This window comes from Melospiza melodia, chromosome 2 (assembly GCF_035770615.1).
Source record: "Melospiza melodia melodia isolate bMelMel2 chromosome 2, bMelMel2.pri, whole genome shotgun sequence".
Taxonomy (NCBI): domain Eukaryota; kingdom Metazoa; phylum Chordata; class Aves; order Passeriformes; family Passerellidae; genus Melospiza; species Melospiza melodia.
The window spans coordinates 12,369,720-12,391,278 of NC_086195.1; the positions used below are offsets into that span (position 1 = coordinate 12,369,720).

A 21,559-nucleotide genomic window follows, 5' to 3' on the forward strand; every position below is an offset into this window, starting at 1 on the left:
AATAAAAGAAATTTATAAGTAGTGTCAAAAAGTAAAATATGACAGATTTTTAATCCTTGAAACTCTTTCTATTGCCTCAAAAATTTATTTAGAACAGATTTAATGTTTCCATTATAGAAATTCTCCAATGTTAGCTGCATCAAGAAGCATATTTTGTAGGCATCAGTGTTTATTTTTCAGACATAAGCCTAACTCTATTCACTGAGTGTTTAATGAGGTTAAAATACATATTACCAGAAGGGAGTAGTTCTTATTAGCATTCTCCTCATCCTAATTGTGCTGTACAACAGAGACACAGGAAATTGTTGATCAGTTTCAAATCCTGGCCTAACACATTCTTTCTGAGTAGTCATTTTATGTGACAAGATCTTTGTAATTATGTGATCAGGTTTTAATTCTTGTGTGCTGTGGCACCTCTACATGAGAAGTGCATGGCCTTCATCTCTCCAGGGTGACACTACAAGTATTTTACACTAGTATAGATTCAAGTATGACACCAAGGGTAGAGTGGAAGAATCTGATCAAATAAAAAAACTTGTTCTAGTTTTACCAGATGCTGGAACTCTTTTACCTTGCTTAATGACAACTATGCACTGGTCATTTTTATTAAAAAAAAAAAAAAAAGAAAAAAAAAAGAAAAAAAAAAAAAGGTGTTTTAATTTTCTTCATTTGATGACAAATAATGTGAAATCCTTACATGCGAGCAATTGAAAGCTTATTTGGTGGATTTGAATATTTAGGTATCTGTAATTTGCTATGAGTAACTAGGTATTGAATTTGCTATCCTACTAATTTCTGGATTGGGAGTGACAAGGAAAAAGGGTTAGATGAGAAAGTGATGATTTTTTTAAAAGATTATGTGTCTTAAATCTGGCATATCTGATAGGGAACACTGTCACTTGCAAGAGACTTCAACACACAGTAAAAAAGAAAAGGACAATGTAAAGAGATATATTGTTCAAAAAGCAAAAAAAGGAAAGTACAATTGTGTCCTCTTTTCAAAGGAAAACGAAGGTACACATAAGGTAAATGTCAGAATGAAAAACAGCGTTGAAAAGCTGAGAGCACCTGAGCATATCAGCCACGAGTCTGCTCTTTGTCTCATCTATAACTGTTCAGCTGCCTTCAGTTCTGAGACTGGTGGTCTCTGCTGACCCTGAATGGATGTAACCTCACCAACACACTCTGCTCTAATGAAGCAAGCAAGAAACAAACACACCTGTGTGAATCAGCCGGCCCCTGACAGTGGCAGGAGCCCAGATGGGCAGCTCAGATCAATCCCTGGTGGCTTTCTGGCCCAATGGCTATAAACAGGCGAGACAAAGCCATGTACTGACCACCACCACATACATTGTGTGTGTTTGTCTGTGCTTTTTCGAAATTTATTTCTTCTGAGGGTCTTCAAGATAACTTCACACTTTGGGAGTGTATCTAGTTGAGTGCCTTACACAATTAGTATTTTAAATTGATCACTGTTTTATCTGTATGCTTAAACTTCTGGAGCTGCAAAACAAAAAAACACTCTAAGTAAAGCTGGAATAAATAGTGACAGGTTGAAGAACTCCAAAGCAGCCAAAGTCTGACTTTACATCCTTCTTGAGCAACTTAAAATCCCAGGGTGCAGAATTTTTGAGACCTATTGGTAACTCTGAGAATTATGAAGTATTTTTAGTGGTTTGAGTTACTAATGCATTACATTACATTACATTACATTACATTACATTACATTACATTACATTAAGTCATCAGGAGTTGTTCTTGAATTTGCCAAGTGAAATATTTTTTACTGAAGAGAATTTTTCCATAAACATTATAGAAATGTTTAGCAGCAATTTTTCTACTGATGGTTTTCAAATGGTTCATCAATTTTTCCATTGTGTGTTCATTTTCCCTACTCTTAATTTCTTCTTCCTCTTTCTCATTTAACTCCCACACACAGAGTCCAGTGTGCAGTACCTGAGGCTGATGACTGCTCCAAATCCTTTGGTGCAATTTTCTTTCTTTATATTTTTTCATGCTGATGATAACGCTCAGAAGGACATGAAATGGACACTGGACATTGTTGCTCTACTTCTATGATTCTACATCTTCACATAAATACATTCCCACTGTGGTCAAATGGATTCAGATAGGCAGCACCCTTTCACCTACTATTTTCATTGCTTTAAGTTACCAATGCATTACCTTTGCACTACCATTTAGCTGGAAAATTTGAAATAATATACTTTTATATTTGAGAAGCAGAATATTCAACAGCAAAACAACTGCATCTCTTTTTTAACCCTCTCTGTTAAAACTTTTAAAGCAGCTTTGCTCTTGGTTTTCAGCAATGTAACTTAGAATAGAATCAGTCACTAACTACTAACAGAAAAAAGTTTCAAACCAAGAAAAAAAATACAATTTTTCACACAGTGCTTGATTGCAAGAGTTGAATTCCTTCCCGCAAGATCTTGTAGAGGCTTTAAAAGTACATAGAACTGTAAAAAATTGTGAAATGGAGTTTGGAAAAAGACTATTATTGCAGACAGCAGTGGAAAAATTCCCTGAACTCCAAGTAAGAGAAGACTGAAAGTTATTCTTGGGAAATGTCATGGTCATGACATTCAGTTCTTTCATTTCTCCTTATGTAACTACTACAGACCAAATGGCGATGGACCCTTTCAGGGTGGAATTAGTACCTTTAACAAGAGCTTCTGAAAAGTTCTGTAATTAAATCCCAGAATCCTCTAACTAAAAACCATTTCCCAAGACTAAAAATAAGAGGAAAGCTTATTTCCATGAGCTACAGTACATGATAAAAGGGCTTTTAAATATTAAATGATATATGCAACCAATAATAAACATATTCTGTATGAATGTGTCCTATTTAAATTTCTCAGTATTTGCCTTCTGTGCAGAATTCAGCAGCTACTTCATTTGTCTAAGAGAAAACATAAATACATACAGTAACTACTCTCTTATTACTTCAATGAAAAATTCATGTCTTAGGCTACAAATCTATGTTTTGTTCACTAGGTTTGCTATCTATTGGGAAATCAGTGTTGCAATTCTGCTTTTTGAAATTATTTGGGTGTTCAGGGAGCGAGAGAGAGAGAACATGAAGGAAAGCTGATTATTCATCTTGTTTTACATACATTTAATCCAAAACTACTTGTATATGCTATTTGTTTATAGCTCTAAGAGCAGTACCCCTGGTCAATAGTATCAGTTATAAGATGAAATCACTCCATATTTAGTTACTACTGCAACACAAGACTTCTATTTCTTTTTTCTTTTTGCATTTCAATTCAAAGTATTCAGAATTCCTCAAATACTCTTAACTATTCTAAAAGCATAGAAAGCAGGATATCTGTCTATTAAGAAAGTGATAAATGTGCTAATAAAAGATTAAAAAATAAATTATATTCATTGAAACACTCCTAAGTTAGAGTGATGAATATGCCAGGAAAACTTTACAAAGATAAAACAAAATCTTCAAGATGTTTTGGACATTACTAAATTAGTATCTCATTAATAATTATATATTTGGGTTTGTAAAAGAATATATTGGGTCTGTAAGTCATGTCACACCTACTCTTCTGGAAACTACTAATTTAATGAAGATATTTGGTATTAAGATATATCCATTTTTATCCTATAAATTAATTATTTAAAAGCAAGAGCTGGGCTAGTTTTGTTGGATTTCTTCTTTCACTATTCAATGCACTCCTACCATTTCAAAAGCAGAGCACATATCCATGTTTTCACTACAATAAATCTAAATGTACCCATTGGTTCTGATTTAACTAAGAGACGAGACTGGATAACAACGGGAAAAATGAGGAATGCAAAAAAAGATTAATATAAAAAGCACATAATAAATAGAAATATCATGCCCCATTAAAAGTTACTCAAGAACTAAAATTCAGATACAGCCCAAAGTGATGTCAGCTATTGGCAGCAGACTCTGTGATAACAGGGACTTCCAGGCAGCTGGATCACTGGATCATGGATGTATTTCCCTAGAGAGGATCAAATATGCTCTAAGTCCCTGATAGATGCAAACATAAGGCAGTTCCAGTGCCAACTAAAACAGTCTCACAGCAATACAAGCCTTTAAATACTCTTTTGGATGAATAATATACTTTTTCTTAGGGTAGTTTATTGGAGAGTGGAGTTTTTGATGGACAGAAATGCCTCATGAAGGAAGCTGGAAATAGTTGCATGGATATCAAAATAAAAAAGCAATTTATGAGAATTTTTTCTCCTTTCTTACAGCTAAAGCTGATCTAAAATCACAATTAGGCCTAGGGCTCATTATGCTTTGGACCATAATTCTGACACATACTGGGCAGTAATGTCAGTGCTTATAAGAAGACAATTAATTGGGTCAGTGAGGTTTGACTTGCCAAACCACAGCCCTACTGCCCAAAATTGGCTTTTGTTCCATAAACTATGATACTAACACCAAGGCACATTCATCTGAGAGGCAGCATCTTTCAATTCTTTTCAGAGAGGAAACACTCTACTGACCTCATCTCTCACTATGAAGAAAGAACCATCATTTCTCATGTCCTGCGAAACAGTAATACAGAAGAAGCTGCTGTCAAAGGAGCCTGCAATGCCATCCTATATTTGCCAGTGTACATTTCTCTTCTTTGAGAATACAGCTAATATTGCACACAAATTCATGTTCCTTTTTCCTTTCTTGGTCCCTGTCATTATTACTTAATCTATATGAAAGAATCTATATCAAAGACATCTCAAAGAAAGAAATTAGAAATGAGACTGCTTGGAAAATATGCTGAATGGTTTCCCAAGGCAGAACAGGCAACACTGATTTCTGCTGTTAGCTGGTGGGATCTGTTTGTTTTGAAGTAATACTGCCTTTCTGAGCGCAAATACTGATTTTTTTACCCTATCAATTGCTATTTGAAAAGAATTATCTATGATTGAAGCAAAAAGTACTTGGTTTCATGACAACTGTCTCCAATTCAATTTTAAATGTCCAAAATACTATTTGAAATTTGAAAAATATTCAGAGAATACTAAGTGAAATCTGGGATCCTGACAGAGCAATGATGAACTTCAAATGCAAAGAGCAAAGAATCACCTTCTATTCGGGACATTGTCAAGAGTTAGTGCACACACTAATACTGATACCTGCTGCTGGACTGTGTGGCTGCAAAATATGGCTGGGATGAAGGGATCTTGCAGTGACATAAGAGAATATCACAGCTATTTTCATAGAATCATAGTATCACAGAATTGCTTAGGTTGAAAAAGATGTTTAAGTTGGACTTGATGCTTAAATTCATAAAGCCCAACAGCTAAAAATGCTGTTAAACAAATATTAAATCTGACACAGGGCACAAGCTGAGCAGAAAACATCACAGTCCTTGAACATAAAAGTTTGCAGTTTAGCCCAACTCTGCCTGGTCCCCAGGCAGATCACCATCTAGGAGTAATTTGGGTATCTCCCTAAGTAGGGATCAATACATTTAAATTAAATTCTAATTCAGGTAATGCAATTTTCTTCTTTTCCATGTGAAAAACAAACAAACAAACCAACCGAATTTGAATCTAGGCAACACTTCAGTAAACATCTTGATTTGCCATTCAAGAGTTATTTTTTTCCATTTCTAAATCGGCCGCAGGCAAACTATTGAAAGATGTCTAGAAATCAGACAGAGACCATTTAATTTCAAATGAAGTTTTTTATCCTGAGTGGCAAAGAATCATGATATCATGAACAAAATTCTTTATCTACAAACCAGAGCAGAGAGGTTTCTTCATCCTCTCTGTACTCTAATGTATTTTTGGGACTCTGCCCAATAGTGAGGCAGTGCAACCTCCAAAACCATCCAAGTCTCATCTTCTCTGAGATGACCCAAGATGGTGCCAGTTATTGGTGACTGTAATGGCATTTTCTGTGATGTAGACATGGTCAGACAGGAATCACAATGAGATATTAATTTATTAACAGGAATTTTGTGTGGTTTTGTCCCTCTTCTCATGAATCTAGTACAGATGACTGAGAGATTAAGAGAGATTTTGAGTTCCGAGACTTTGAATTCATCAGCAGTGAAACTATTATTACTTTTTTAAAAATATCTCCAAACCTGTAACTGTCTCAACACACCCAGAAAGCTCCTGCCTATGACTGCTCTTGTAATGCAGTATTGCAGTAGCTGTTTAGAATGTGGTTTTATTTATTTTGTTGGTAAGCTTGTTTTCAAGAATGACTGCCAGACAGGGGTGACATTTCAGACTCCAGCAAGTGTCACAAAAATCATCATTTGATGGAACTACTATGCAAGTAACAAAATTATGTCATTCAGAAAAAAGACTTTGTGAACATTGTGATCTTTCAGGCAGCACATCCTAATAGTTAATTCCCACAAGTACTACTAAGAGTTTTTGAGTCATTTGCTGCAATATCTGCCTTCTCTAACGTTTCCTCCTCCCACATTTCTTTACTTCCACACAGTCTAAGTTCTTAATTATATTTTTTTCATTTACTTATGCATTCATATTTCATTGAACATTATGATTTTGCTCTGAAAAAAAAGAGATTCTAAATAATTGTATTCAATTTTTCCTGTATTAGGCACAGATACATTTTCCAGAATGAAATCTGGGGAATAGCAAGCAATTTTATAGGCTTGATTTCTAATGTAACCATTCACTTCTTTACAGATGACATATGAAAAAAAGATTAGAAGAATTCTAAATGCTTATCTAGTTGTCAAGCTGCCTCAGACTCACAATTTCAACATTACAGCCTGCACTCTAACCTGTTTAACAATGCTTGGTGAAGTTCCAAGCATGTGGATCAAGTCTCAAAGGACAATCAAGGTTATTTAAAAGCAATTTGGTATGTGGATGCAAAAGTCCCACCTTAAATTTAGCAGACAAAACTAAAGGTATTTCTGATTTTTCCTAGCTAAGGTGTTCTGCTTTTACTCAGTGCAGCAGGAGGAGGAGAGTTTACAAGCTGCAACAGATTATTTGTATAATAAAGACATATTAAACATTAATTTAGTTTTTTACAAACCTATTCCAAATTCTTCATGCATTTATATTTCAATATTGTTTACCATTTGTGCATAAGATGCAAAGATATGTCTCAAATGTCTGTATAGGTAGGTAACATAACCCTAGGGAGGGAGAAAAACAGGTTTATATATTTGACAGTGCTGTTTACTTTGCTATAATGCCATTTCCAGAATAAAAGCAACAAAGCAAGTAAAGGAACATCATGCAGTGGATTATGTAGTAATAGCTTCAAAGGCAATTTGGAGCCTCTCACTTTCTATATTCCTTAGAATGAGCACAATTATAAAGGTTTTCAAACAGGAAAGGCTGCATGCTGCAGTTGAAGTATTTCATGATGACAGGTAAAGGCAAAGCTGACAGGTAAAGGCAAAGCTCTTCAACGTATTTCATCTAAATTCTAAAATGATTTTGAGAGCTACCCTTTGGAGAAGGAGAGGGAAATCATGATTTTTTAAACAAGTAAAGGATGTCTAGATTTGTTTTTGCCTGATGTTTTCACTGTATCATTCTATACAAACTTGGGCAGAAAACTTTCATGAAAGCATCATTTAAGTGAGATTCAGGTACAGTACATTCATCACCAGCTAATTTAAACAGAAATGTATAATGCAAAAGTTTAACTAAAAATCTATCACTTTTGAACTTCTCAGCAGTTAGCATCTAAATACTTATAACTTAAACTGAACAAATCTTGTATAACAGTTATACAGCCCACTGGTACATAAATGATAAATTAAAAACCTTACATAACCTTATTTTTTAACAGAAATTAGAAACAAAATTCAGTGTGATAGCTATTACAATCTCAATGAAAATGAAAATATTCAATTTTAAAAAATCCATTTCATAGTTTAAATAATGGCAAATATTCTCTATCATAGCTGTAGCTGTATTTTACTCTTCACAATTATTCATATCTTTAATTACTTTTCACAGTGGTTTGTCTTGTTTTTCTCTCCCTCTGCTATTTCTTTTTATAAATCAGTTGTACAGAGTAAAAAGAAATCTAAGCATATTCATTCCACTTCTATTGTTTTCTTTAATGGAATGTCAACAACTATGCCAGTTCTGAAGAGCTCCATTGTACCATGGAGTGTTGAAGCCAACAGAGGGTTTTAAAAGCTGTGATTATAGCAGCCATTCATGATGACAGATACAACTGTATTCATTTAAATATATTCAGAACTTCTGACTACCCCACCAGTCTTTAGTGTCAATACTATCTTGTGAAAATCCCACAGTAGGGAAAATCATAGTTGCATTTACATTGGGCTTCCTGTAGTAAAAAAATAAATCACTGTCTTTTCTACATGTACTTTTCCTATCTCTACTGGTGGAAGCCTCTTACTCCTTCTGTATTTGCATATTCATTTTCTCCTGTACACCACAAATGTGTTGCAGTTTTCCCAGGCTCCCAGTGCAGTGTTGAAAGAAATATATGTATGTCTTAAATAAATGTTCTGTCCACAGCTATTCTGCTGCCTTGGTTTGAATTCACAGCTACTCTTCTCCTGCACCCGGCAAAACCATCATGTTATTTAGGAAAAAGAGTTAGTGTATTAATTACTATAGGAATTAATAGTCTGCCTCTTATTTGATAGAACTTCCTAAAAACACAGCTGGATTTAAAATCATCTTTCTTTTGTTGAAAGTGTATTTTCCTTCCAGGGAAGAAAGTTCCATATATTTCTTAAATGATATGTTACTCAAAATTTGGTAAAGGTCACATGCAGCTAAGCATAATTAAAAGTTGTTGTTTTTTTTTTTTCTCCTCACAAAACAAACAAACAAAAAACCACAAAAGCAACCTGTGTATTCCTCTCCTCTCTTCTTGAGATTTCTTTCTGTCGGTAGTCAGCAAACTCCATTCAAATTTAATGAACGGGTGTGTGCATGTGTTTAATTAAAACACTTGAATATTTATAATTAAAAGTAGAGGAGGTAAAACTGATTTTAATATAATATGACTATTGTTTTTATTAGAGGTAAAATAGGTAAAAAAAATCACCAAATGTGTCTTAGCTGTAGATGAGTACACTTTTCACCCTCTTTCAAATTTTTAACATAACAACCCACCAATCCAGTACAAGCGATTTTTTTCTTTTCTCAAAATCCCTTACAGATTAGAGGTTTAGCACTTGATTAGCTTCTCTTTTAATGGCTGAAATGGCAGAAAAAAAATTTCTGTCCTAACTTGCTGACAATGCTAAAAGGCCTCTAAAAGAATAAATACCCTTTTTTCTACGCGTGTTGAAGGTACAACCCACATCCTGAAAATGGAACAGTAGTTCAGTTAATTTAACTAGATGTTATCAATTGCCATAAACAAACAAGAATTAAGACCACCTCCAATTCAGTTTTTGAATCAGAATTGCATTTCTTACTCTACTAATTTTATTTCCTCTTCCATAATATACATGAGCAGGAGCTACAAGGACCTTCCACACATGTGGTTATTCATTCTGCAACAATTAACTTATTAAAAAACCCTCCTTTCGGCCCACAAAATCCTTTTAAAATTACAGAAGTAAATTTTTCATTTTTCTGTTGACTCTGTATAGTATTTTTAATCAAGTTAATGCAAGTTTTCTGCCCTTTGGTACTCTGAAGCACTCAGTTTAATAAGGGAACTAGATCAGCTCATGTTTTCTTAGAAGAGTGACTTTGCCATACATTCAGAAGTGGAAAGAAAACTTTCAAGTCGTGAAAGTCTTTTAATTTGGCCTGTAAGGCTCAACCCTCCCATAATTTATCTTGTTTGGATTTGTTTTCTTTTTTAATACAGTGGCATTTTTAAGGACTGCTGTTTTCAAAGGACAGATTATAAAAAACCAATACTGACAGTTATCACGTGTTTTATGGAACTATTAAGTAAAAATAGAACCCTGAAATTGTATTTATAATATTCTATTCCAATTTATTTATACTATAGTCTAAAGTAAGACACCTTCAGTGCTTTATGCTCTCTGCCCAGCCCCTAGCAGGCAGTTCTACCTGTATGTCTTTCGAGTAGAGTTTGTAAATCCTTGTTCTCTCAGCTTTATGTGCATATAAAAACTACTCTGACAGATCACAAAGATGTTTTTGAACCACATAGACAAGAAGACATCTAGAGCAGAACAGTACAGACATTAGCTTTTGAAAATACGAGATGTAATCTGCCAACTACCATTTATAATATATAAGTATAAGACATTACAGAATATGTGCAAAAGCATTTTGAAATGTCCTTGACTTTTCAAAAGCCAGACTAGATCTTTTCAAGCATTTTTCTTCAGTCTTTGGAAGTTCTCTTAGTAAGAGGAATAGCTGCATAGGGCTATTTCCTATATAAGAGTTCAGCTTTTTATTTGTGGATGAGAATAGGAAAAACAATAAATGCTTTTCCTTGTGCTTCCTCATAATGCTTCCTCATAATCTCCACTAAATGTCACATTATCCATATTTTGCAAGTGTCTTTTCTTCCTAAATCTCTATTCCTGCCCTCCCATTCATCCTAATAAACTGTCACTGCTCATATGTAAGCAAAAAGTCTAGACAGGGCTAGCTGTATGAAAATGACAAACAGCTCACCTAGCCTTAATTTTTCGTTTTTCCTGATGGTGTCAGAGTAGCTCCTCAGAAAACTGAATTTACTCATAAAAATCTAGATATTAAATTAAAAGAATAAAAAAGCATATGCAACCCACACAAAGGAGTGAACCTATTTCTATTTAAATGAGCTTATCACAATGCATTTTTTGCCCTTTGCCTCTTTATTCATGAGTGACTTCTTGAATTCTGAACGCTAGATCAAAAACTTCGAAAAACCAATGGAATTGCTTTGAAGGAACAAAACACCTGAAAATTCAAAACAGGACATCAGCAAGGCTCTGCTGCTGCAGGGAGGGGTGGCTGCTGGGCTGGAGGCTGTGACCAGGTGGGAAGGTGCTCACTTTGGCCCCACAGGAGCAGTGGCCCTTGCTCCCTCCATCTCAGGGGATTATTTTTCTGCTGCCTTTCTTCCCAAGATTTGGCTCTTCCACTGCCACTACCCACATTTCGCCCAGGGCGGGATGGGCAGATGGGAGGTTGGCTGGAGGGCAGGAACAGCCAGGGCAGTGTTTGTGGGGACACAGAGTGGCCCCTCAAGGGTTCCTCCTGATGCTGCACCTCTTAGATGTGACACCAAGACCCAAAATGCGTCGCTGGGGCAGGCTGGGCAAAGAGGCTTTGAGAGAGAATGGCTTGGGCCACTGAAATCACAAAGTGAGAGGCAATTACAAAGACACGTGCATTTTCATTTCAGTGAAAATGCAAGGAGTCAGAGGGTCTGACCAGTCCATGTTAGAACAGGTCCAGCACAGGATGCCATAAGGCAGCTGGTACTGGGGCTCTAGTGCCAGGCTCAAAGCTCTGGAGGAACCAGATGTTCATGGCAAGTTGCACTTCTCACTTGGATGTGCATGGAAGACACAAGGTTTCCTGGCAGAGCTATACCACAAGAAAACAAAAATCACCTCTCTCCTCAGTTCTTTACTCAGCTGGACATTAGAGACTATTGACAGGAACATAAAAATGCCCTGTTAGAAGATGTGTGTAAGTACTGAACAGAAATAGGAGCTTAACATAAATTTCCCATCTCTACACTGAAGCGTCGTAACCCATCTACTTTATAATAAAACATTTATTCTGTTTACTGCAGCTCTCAAGCCAAAACCATTGTTTTCAAAGAGGACTAATTTTTCTTTATATTTAGTTTGCACTGAATTGAGAATAGTGAAGCATAAAAGGAAAGCTTCCAGTTGTCTTGTAGTCACAATCATCACTTTCAAATAAAACTCAAAATGAAAAAGGGAAACTCGGTGTAACACAAGTAACACGCTGCAGCACAGTTTATTCTAACTGCCAAAATTAATCAAAACAGAAATATTTTTAATAAAAAACCCTATACTTATTTTTCACACTGCAGCTAGCTTAAAGAAATGCATGCTGTGATTCCATCCTAAGAAAACTTAAATACCATGAAAAATAATAACAGTAATGGTTCTTTAGGCATATGAAGGTAAAAGCAATAGATTTTATTAGACCAACTGGTACATTAAGCCCCTGAGATTTAAAGACAGCCTTGTACATCCAAAAGCTTGTGCTTTTTTTTTCCTCAGCTGTACATCTTGTTTAAAAACAAATAATATTTCTACTACAGATTTGTACTTGTCTGCTTTGAAAAGCTGACATGAAATTTTACACTTATTTTATAAGAAGAAAATATAATGTAGAGCCAGCTTGCCATTTCCAAAGGTTATAACCATAACAGCCATGAAACCTTAGAGTAGAATTCATGTGATTTAGATGCCTATATTATAAATTTACATTTAAGTTTGTCAACTAAAAACTTGGATAGTCAAGAGATGGAAGTGGAATTCTATAAAACTCAGCTCATCTGATGTTCCACGCATTGACATAAAGAGGATATCAGTCACATCACAGAATTGCCAGGAGGAGCAGCAGCTCATATGCCAGTGGGTGTAAATATTAAACTTAGGCGAGAGGAGTCTTACCTCTGGGGGAAAAGAGCACACACACAACAGGTCATGTATGCACCATAAATAAACCTTCCACAACTTGAGTAACTAGTAGCTCCACAAAGGGCTTGTTAAGGGCTGGAAATGTTCGTTGTCATATCATGTGTCTGGAGAAATATAATCCTCTTGTTGAACATGGGAAGAATGCAGTGAGGTGAAACAGAATGATTTAGAAAGGGGGAAAACTCACGGGCATCTTTCTACTCTAGTTCTTCCATCTTCACTTTGTTTAAAGAATGTGGAGGAAATTCACTGATTTATATCACTCCTCAGTCATATTTCTATAAAGTTAAATTAATCCTGTTCTAGGTGTGAATATAATACTCCAAAGCAAAAGGAAAAACTGCATTATAGAAATGGAAAAAATGAAATTGCTGCTTTCAATTTCTTTTTCACACTCAAACAATTATTATGTGTTATCACATTCACACAGAGAAAAAAAAAAGCTGGTGAAATTGTTTTCCTACATTAAGCTCTCACATAGATAAGTAAAGCATCAGAAGTTAAATTCTTACACAATTTTGATGTAGTAATTTCTATTCCCTTTAACATATCTTTAAGTTTTAAACTTTTCAGATAAAGTACCCTAGAGTTATTTCTCTTGACTGCTGAATTTTAGTTCTATTTTTACGGTAAGTCAGTAGGTGTTTTGCCCAAATTTATTCCAGTAAACATTGAAACAAACAGATTACGAAAGTGAGTACATTAGGAGGAACTATAGTTTCAGAATTAAAATTTGTACTTTATAGTCATGTAGAAATAGATGGGTATGTTTTTCCTTTTTATTACAGTAAAAAAAAAACTCTGGTTTATCCTCTTTTGGAGGATCACTATGCAGCTACCATGCATTTTGCCTGTTCCTAATGCATGAAGAAAGAATATTTTAATTACCTTTATAAAATTGTTTCATTCATTAATTGAAAACAATTGCATGACAGAATAACCAATAAAACATCAGGGTGATTTGCAGAGCTGAATTTTTTAAAAATTTATTTAAATTTTTAAAATTAACATCAGTTCTGATCTTTCATAACCAGAAAGTCAAAGGATGAAATATTGACTCTTTCAGTCAATGGGCAAATGGACACCAATCTCAGAGAAACTAAGATTTCAGTCTTGATTCACACTTGTAATAATAGAGTTCTGTCACATTCACATTTTCTGAAAAATCACTTCGCCCAGGATTTTTCTCCTGGGAAGCTGAGAAGTCTCAGAGAAAAATGAAAACAATAATTATCTCATTTGCTTCTCCTCTGTTTTGCTCATGGAGATTATGTTTGGAGATGTTTATCCAACAGGTGATTGTTTCATTGGTTTCTGGGGTGAGTGTTTTTGCTCGTTAGCCAAGCAGAGCCAACCTGTGTTGGGACTCTGGAGAGAGTCATGAGTTTTCATTATTATCTTTTTAGCTCTCTATAAGTATCCTTTCTGTATTCTTTAGTATAGTTTAGTATAGCATTCTTTAATATAATATAGTATCATAAAATAATAAATTAGCCTTCTGAGAACATGGCGTTAGATTCATCATTCCTTCCTTCTTGCCACGGGGATCCTTGTAAATACAATAGAATTCCAAGTAAAACTTGTTTCTTAAATTTGGTATGCACTGTTTTCTTATTGTTTATATACTGTAAACAATAGAACGTTTTGGGTAATTTATTAATACTTTGAGACAACAGCATGAAAAAAGCCTTTTTTTCCCTTGGGGTGTTGGTGGATGGAAGATGACAATATTTCGGAGGATGTCAATACTCTTTAAGAGAAGTTACTCTTTTCATATAGTGGAACATATATTAGATGCCGTCTAGATGATTTTGAGGCTACTATTCTATTAACACACATGTCTCCATGGGATATTGCTGCAGTCAAAATGAGTTGTCTTTCCTTTTCTTCTGTAAAAACATTCTGCTTTTAAAAACAATTGCAATGATTTCAGGTACATGTATTGCCTGGAATTTCTCTTTGAACATATGTATTAACAACATAACTTTGCTTAGCAGCTCTGAGTTTAGAACTTGCCTAAACCATTTGAAAGACACTGAAAGCATTGGAAAAATTATCTCTATTTTAAACCTAAGTATTTAGTCAGTCTAATTGTGTATAGACTGTTTTTAAGAATGTGTACAGATTGTTTTTAGGATGGGAACAACACAAGGTCTTTATGCTATTGTACGAGTACATTTTATACTCTGTTTTATCAAAGTACCATCCTGGAAGACTCTACTGTACATATAAATTATCTAAAGCGATATAAGAAAAGCTTTGGAAATGACAAATGCTCAGTTAGGACAGTATAGGTGGATTTAACATACTCTAGGGGAATGTAAAAGTAAAATAAAATCTTCAGATTCCATAGCAATAACGTGAAACATTAACATTCAGTGTAATCTACTTTTTCAAAGGTTGTTTAACAAGCATCTTGGGTGCCTTAATAACAGATTTATTTAATTTTGTGAGATATTATTGAACTACAAGTTTATAAGTCTTTTATATTTTTAGTAGTCACTAGCACTTTTTTGCTATAAACTTTTGTCTGCAAATTCTTTCTCTCTGTAGAATTCATCTTAACAATTTCACTACACTAAACTGAAACAATGATCCTGGTAACAACATCCATTCACATTGTTTTTATTTCAGTATTCTCCTATGACTCATGAAGAAAGGAAAATTGACTCACACAAACAAACTTCTATTTTGGAAATGTCATTTCCTTATTTTTTCCCCTCACCTGAAGTAGAAAACCAACTTTTTTTGACTTATTATTTTATATTAGTCTTTAACCTTACACACAAAGCCAAAATTGAAGAAAAAAAATATTCAGGAAAAAGTAGTATAAATTTAAAAATATATCAGGTTTATAATAACACTTAGAAGTAAAGAAAATTGTTGTAAATTTAACAACAGAATGCACGGTAATGCACTGCACCTCTTGCATAATATCTAATTTGCTAATTTAAGTGGAATTCTTCATTGAGATGATGGACTAAGATTTCTTCTATTTCTTACCAATTACTGAAACATCCCCCTCACTTTTACTGTCACTGTATTGTCCACAGGGAGTACAGGGCTCCAGCAGAAATCATGACAGCATCATCAACTACTATTGGCCACATCCTGGAGGACTTTTGGTAAATAGCAGAAAGAGAGCAGCATCCTGTGCATGAAATTGGACATTGTCCAGAATGATGAGCACACAAACATATCACCCAAAGGGAACAAATTATCCATCAGGTCTTTATTCACCCTGCTTTGCCTACTTCTTTGAATTACTTTCTAGAGGATCTTCTCTCTACCCTAACCATGATAGGAATAAATTCTAATAATTAAGTCTGGTCTTTGTGAGCAGCATATGACAAAGGGAGGAATGTCAAAAGGTCACCAGAAGCAAGGTTGAAAATCTGGAATTGTTTCTCACTTTAACTTTTTCATCTCTTTGCCAAAGTGCTGAAGCTGGTTTTCTAATTCATCATTGCAATTTATAACACAGAGTACATGACATCATCTTCATTTCCTTTGAAGTAAAATACATAAAGCTTTGCTCATTGCTGTTTTCATAAGCCTGCTTTTGAATGACACTCTAAACCCATTTACAATAAATATGTAAAATAAAAATTTATAGAGAACATTTTATCCAACATCAACATAATGTTTTGATTATTATTATTCAAATACACACAGGAAATTAATTTAGATCCTTGTTTTCAGGTGCATTAAAATGATTGCACATAAAATGATTGCAAATCACTCATTTCTAATTTACAAAAAAAAAATCATCCTACTGTTCAGCCATAACTGTGTTAAACCTACAGGATTTTATGCATTTTAAAATGCTAGGTTAGTATTTTGAACATGCTGCTTTCATAATGAGTCTATTGTTTGCTTTATATTTTATTAGTCTTTGCACAGAATAATGGTAAATAGAACTTCTATCTGAGTATGTTCTGGAATTGAATTAAATTAATGATGAGCCAAAGGAATGAACATCAGCTCTGATAATTATTGGGATCAGCCGAATCAAGTAGTCACTGGGTGCATTCAATATGGTTCATACCAGTCATTAACTTCAGAAACCAAGCAGAGTCTGTGCTAAATCTCTAAATGCTTGGAAAACTCTCTTTGTTCTTTAATACTTTTCTCACCTAGCACCTGCTAAAAATAAAGAGGAACATACTTATGGCAGCACCTCTCTGCATTCTGATGTATTGAATGTGAAAGAGCAGCACACCTGGAAGGAATTGAAGCCAATGTTTTGGGGGGAAAAATGGTGAACATTTTGTCTTACACAGTTAAAGTACAGACCACTTAAAGCCGGCTATAACCTTCAAAGTATGTGTGCATGTGTGCCCTCTTTCAGGATTTTTTTTGTTTGTTTTTTATTCACAATATATGGTGGCTAGCTGTATATAAAAGATTAAAATGTTTTGAGCTGCGAGGCTAGGTATTTAATTTAATCATAATTATTTCTTCATACTACTTATTTTTACAGTGATTTTTTCATCTCTAAAAATACATACATACACGTAGTGATTTAAGATTTCCCATTATGCTAATGAGGACTAAATCTGTCAGAAAGCAAAAGAGACAAAGCTTATTCAATATGACCCAAACTTTTACCAGCACTAAGAGTTGACTACAGTATAACTGAATGAGAAAGAATGCATTCCTTTTTTATTGCCTAAGAAAACCTAAAGATGAAAAAAGTCATGGGTTGAAGACAGAAAAGAGTAAACTGGCACTTTCAAGATTATTGCAGAAATTTGATAAACCAAGCAGGCTGAATTTAAATAATAAAAAAATTACTCTGTCAATTTATTATTCCTATAGCTTGATTATAAACATGCTGGAATCTGTAAATCTAAAACTGTGCTCATTCCAGCAGGAATTGTTTCCAAGGGAACTTCTCAGGGTCCAATCACTGAATAAAGAAAACAAAGGGTATCTCTGAGGAAAGGCTTCAGGATTAAGGACCTACTGATTAGCTCTGGTTCCATCTGCAAGGTGTAAGGTTTTCTTACTTCTGACAGAATGGAAAAAAGTATTCTAATATTTAAAACTAAAACAAAATAAGTAAAGTCCCAACTGCAAGGCTGATAGGGTCTGTTTGTTTTATGATGTTCATGATGGAGAACTATATGCTATTGCAGTGGGAACGGGTACATTCTCTCTGACACAGGCTGGACTTCATTTGACCTGAAGGAAACCCTTCAAAAGAAGAAAGAGTTTGCAAATGACTTAGTACTATAGGTAAAAAAAAAAAACCCAATAGTTGTTAAACCTAAAATTTAAATAAAATAAATCACCAAAAGTATTTTTGACCCATGTTGAGCACTACGACTAAATTAACACTGTACCTTTCTAATAGGATTCTTTCCCAATACTCAAAACATTCTTAATTAATTATGTCAGAGACAGCAGGAATGCCTTAATTAAAATTCCACATATAAAAGAAAACCTGCTAATCTGAACTATAAAAGCCTACAAATGACTTTGTACATTGCAGGACATTGTAGAATGTGTAATTGCATAACCAAAACCCAAAAAACCTACCAATTATGCTTTTTATGTGAATATTTTGATTAGTTACAAGTTAAGATAATCAGTATATAGTTTTTGTTTTGAAAAACAGGGAATTTATAATTCCCATCTCAGAACAATAAAGAAATTGATTAAAATCACTCATATGATTTCAGCCTGAGACAAAGATCTTCAAAATATTTAAAAATGTTTCCATTAAGACCAAAGGAAAAAAAAAAAAAAAACCAAAAAAAAAAAACCCCAAAACAACAACAACAAAAAAGTAAGCCATGAAATAGTTGTTACTCTAAAGGTGTATTATAAAGGAGTACCCAAGGTGACATTGAGTGCTTATAATTTAAGCTAAGAAGTGGCAATTTCTTTTCTCATTTTTTTAAACAGAAAGGAAATTATCTTTCTCCATGGCTTAGGGGTTTTCAACTGCTATACTTAGATGAGATGGATACTGCCTATTAAGTGAGTTTGATCTTTTTCTAAATGTGTGGATTCCCTTCCTATTTTTCAACTTTAATGATAAATCAGAATACGAGCCATTCCATGTTTCACTATGAGGCACACAGATATTTAACGTGTAAAGCAGGGAGGTTATAGCATGAATATGCAACACCAGTATTGAAAATAACATGTTTATAATTGCATCCATAGTTAATGGTCTGTAAGAGCAGCAGGTTTCCCTAAAGGTGACAGCAATTCTGACAGAACACATTGTGTGGGAGAAAGGAAGGGAATCCTTAAGTGGTGACTGTCCACAGTTGCCCAGAGAGAAGAGGTGGTGAGGAACAGGTGTAAAAATTTAGTACTATGACTAAATCTATCTGCTTGTTCTGTTTATTCATATAATATTATAAAGATTTTATGGAGTTTGCTAATTTGGAGATTGTCCTTAAATCTGCTGGGGTTTGCAGAGGTGGAAATTGAACGGTTCCCTCCCTATGAATTAATTCATTTTTATCACGTCAAAATCAGCCAAGTCTCTTTCTGTCTTTGTCTAGTTAAACATTAAATACTGAACTCCTACCTACACTACAAGTGATGAATTGCATTTTTTTAAAACTATTCCTACAAATAGTAACATGAATCTGATTCCAATGCCTCTTTTCTTTTTCTTTTCTGTCAGTCTGAGCTTGTTGAAATACTGCTGTGCAGTGGAGCACCAACCAAAAGGACAGAAGGCATCACTTAAAAATACAGTAAATATGTTCTTTTGAAATCCAGGTATCAAATATTGCAAAAGATAATTGAGATTATTCTGGTATAAATCACACACTTGAAGAATCTTTCTCTGCTTTCTTTATATCAGAGTCAATCAAACAGAATACATGGGTGTTTATTGTGAGGTTAATCACTTGACAGTAATTGCCTATCTGTACTGACGAAACAAATCAATGTTGTGCAACAACAAAGAGATCCTGGTTATTGAGTTTAAATAAATATGATTGATTACTTGAATCTCCCAAAACAACATAAACAGTATGACTTCCAGACACATCCAACAGTGTAAAATTGCATTCCTTAATTGACCATAATTTCTGTTAATGTTGAGGGAAAATGGGTTACAGTGAATGAGAAAACAAACTTTTTACCATTAAAGAAAACTGTTACAATTCAACCTAATGCTTAACATAGGTGTGTTACAAATTATTGCTGTGCCTCATATTTATATATTAGATACAAGAAAAGGATTAAGAACAACCCATATAATTACTCTGGAAGACTTTTCTTTGTTTACTATATATTTTGAACGTGCAAGAACTTATACACACAATCCTCTTTGTCAACCATATGGATCTATTTCACCTCTAATTTGCCAGAAAAATCCTCCTTCTGCCTTCTTTTAGGAAATATATTGTGAAACAATAGAGCATTACATATATCAGGATGCACCTGCCTAGCATCATAATCCTATAATTGTAAAAGCTCATAGTTACCTTACATGTATGTTCAGCTATATGTTTTACATAATTGTAAAATGGAGGTTAAAGGTCTGGTGAGGAATTGAAAATTCAATGGACCATTCTTCACATTGTTCTGCTGCTGTGGATGCAACTATTACAGCATATATTTTGCTTTAATTCATAATGGATTTTAAATATTGATGTGCTAGTTTTAAAAGCAGGTTATATTAAATGCATCTTATGCAATTGCTGTTTGCTGAATTATAGAGTTTATTCATGTTACATAATTACTATGTGGAACTTAATACTTCAAAATGTTTTCGAAGCCAAGACTAAATGCATTAAAAAAATAATCAGATGAATGAAAAATAGATTAATTGGTAACTACAGTGCATGATGATTGAGATCAGGAAGTTCTTGAACTATAAACTAGAGAAAGTGGGGAGAGAATAACAGAGGAAAAATGCTCCTGACCCTCATCATGCACTGCTCAACACTTGAAATGGTCTCACTGGGACAAAGCTACTGCTCTTGGGTTGTGGCTACAGCTGTTCTCATGTCCAAAGACAATTAGAGGTTGTACCATGGAGTTATAGCTTCAGCTTTTTTTATGTCCCAAGTAATTTAATAGCATGACAGAATATGATAGACATTTTTTTTTCTGTAAGAGGACATGCTTTCTGAATTTACCCGTTCCTTGACCACACGTTGCACTTAAAAAAAACAAACATAAAAAAAAAAAGCTGACCACAACCTTTTCAAACAGAGCATAATTTACACTTGCCAAGGTATTACAGATACCACTCTGAAGTATCCAGAACAGTTTTAATGTATCAACCATTCATACCTAGACACACAACAAAAATGTGAGCAAATGGTATGACTCAAAACCACACAACTTGAACCACAATATTCAGTGGGCATTTTTTCAAAATAGAAGAGATAGAAAGAACCTGTAATTACCTGTGACTGTCAACTCCGTAGTTCTTCTGACAACAAAGAATCCATATTTTAGCTCACAAGTGTAATTTCCAATGTCATCCTCTCTAACTTCCCGAATGACAAGAGTGTCCTTTTTAAACACAATACTTGATCTCCATGTCTTTGACTTGCATTCCTGTTTAAACAGAATATAAAACTTCAGGGATTTTGTTCTTACACTTAAAATGGATCACTGTGGACAATGCTGCTCAAAGTAAAGGTGGTTAGGTAAGTACCCAGGCTAGATATAAATGTATATAAACTAAATATGTAAAAATCCAGCCCATTTAGATGTTGGTTAAAACTAATTTTATCACCAGACTTGATATTTATGCCTCTGGCTAGAAAAGGGAGTTGATTCTTTTGGTGTTTTTTTTTTTTTGACATTGGTTTGCTGACTTGCTCATATTTAATTGGCTTATTTAGCATTACACTTATGTCTGCAATCTGTGACTTTTATATTACCAGTAGCTCAAGCTGCAGGGAATAATTTTTTTAATTCCTTTTTTAAAAAACATAACTAAAAAATGTAGAGAAACAGAAGAT

At 34.3% G+C, this 21,559-nt stretch overlaps 1 protein-coding gene across 3 annotated transcripts in view; it reads right to left on the bottom strand.

The window, feature by feature from the left end:
- IL1RAPL1 (interleukin 1 receptor accessory protein like 1) overlaps positions 1–21,559 on the bottom strand; it is a 668,131-nt gene that overhangs the window by 236,434 nt on the left and 410,138 nt on the right. For all 3 annotated transcript variants that reach the window (XM_063182325.1, XM_063182330.1, XM_063182319.1), the window contains one exon: positions 20,996–21,149. In XM_063182325.1, the coding sequence (XP_063038395.1) occupies positions 20,996–21,149 (154 nt within the window). The remainder of the gene's footprint in view (positions 1–20,995; positions 21,150–21,559) is intronic.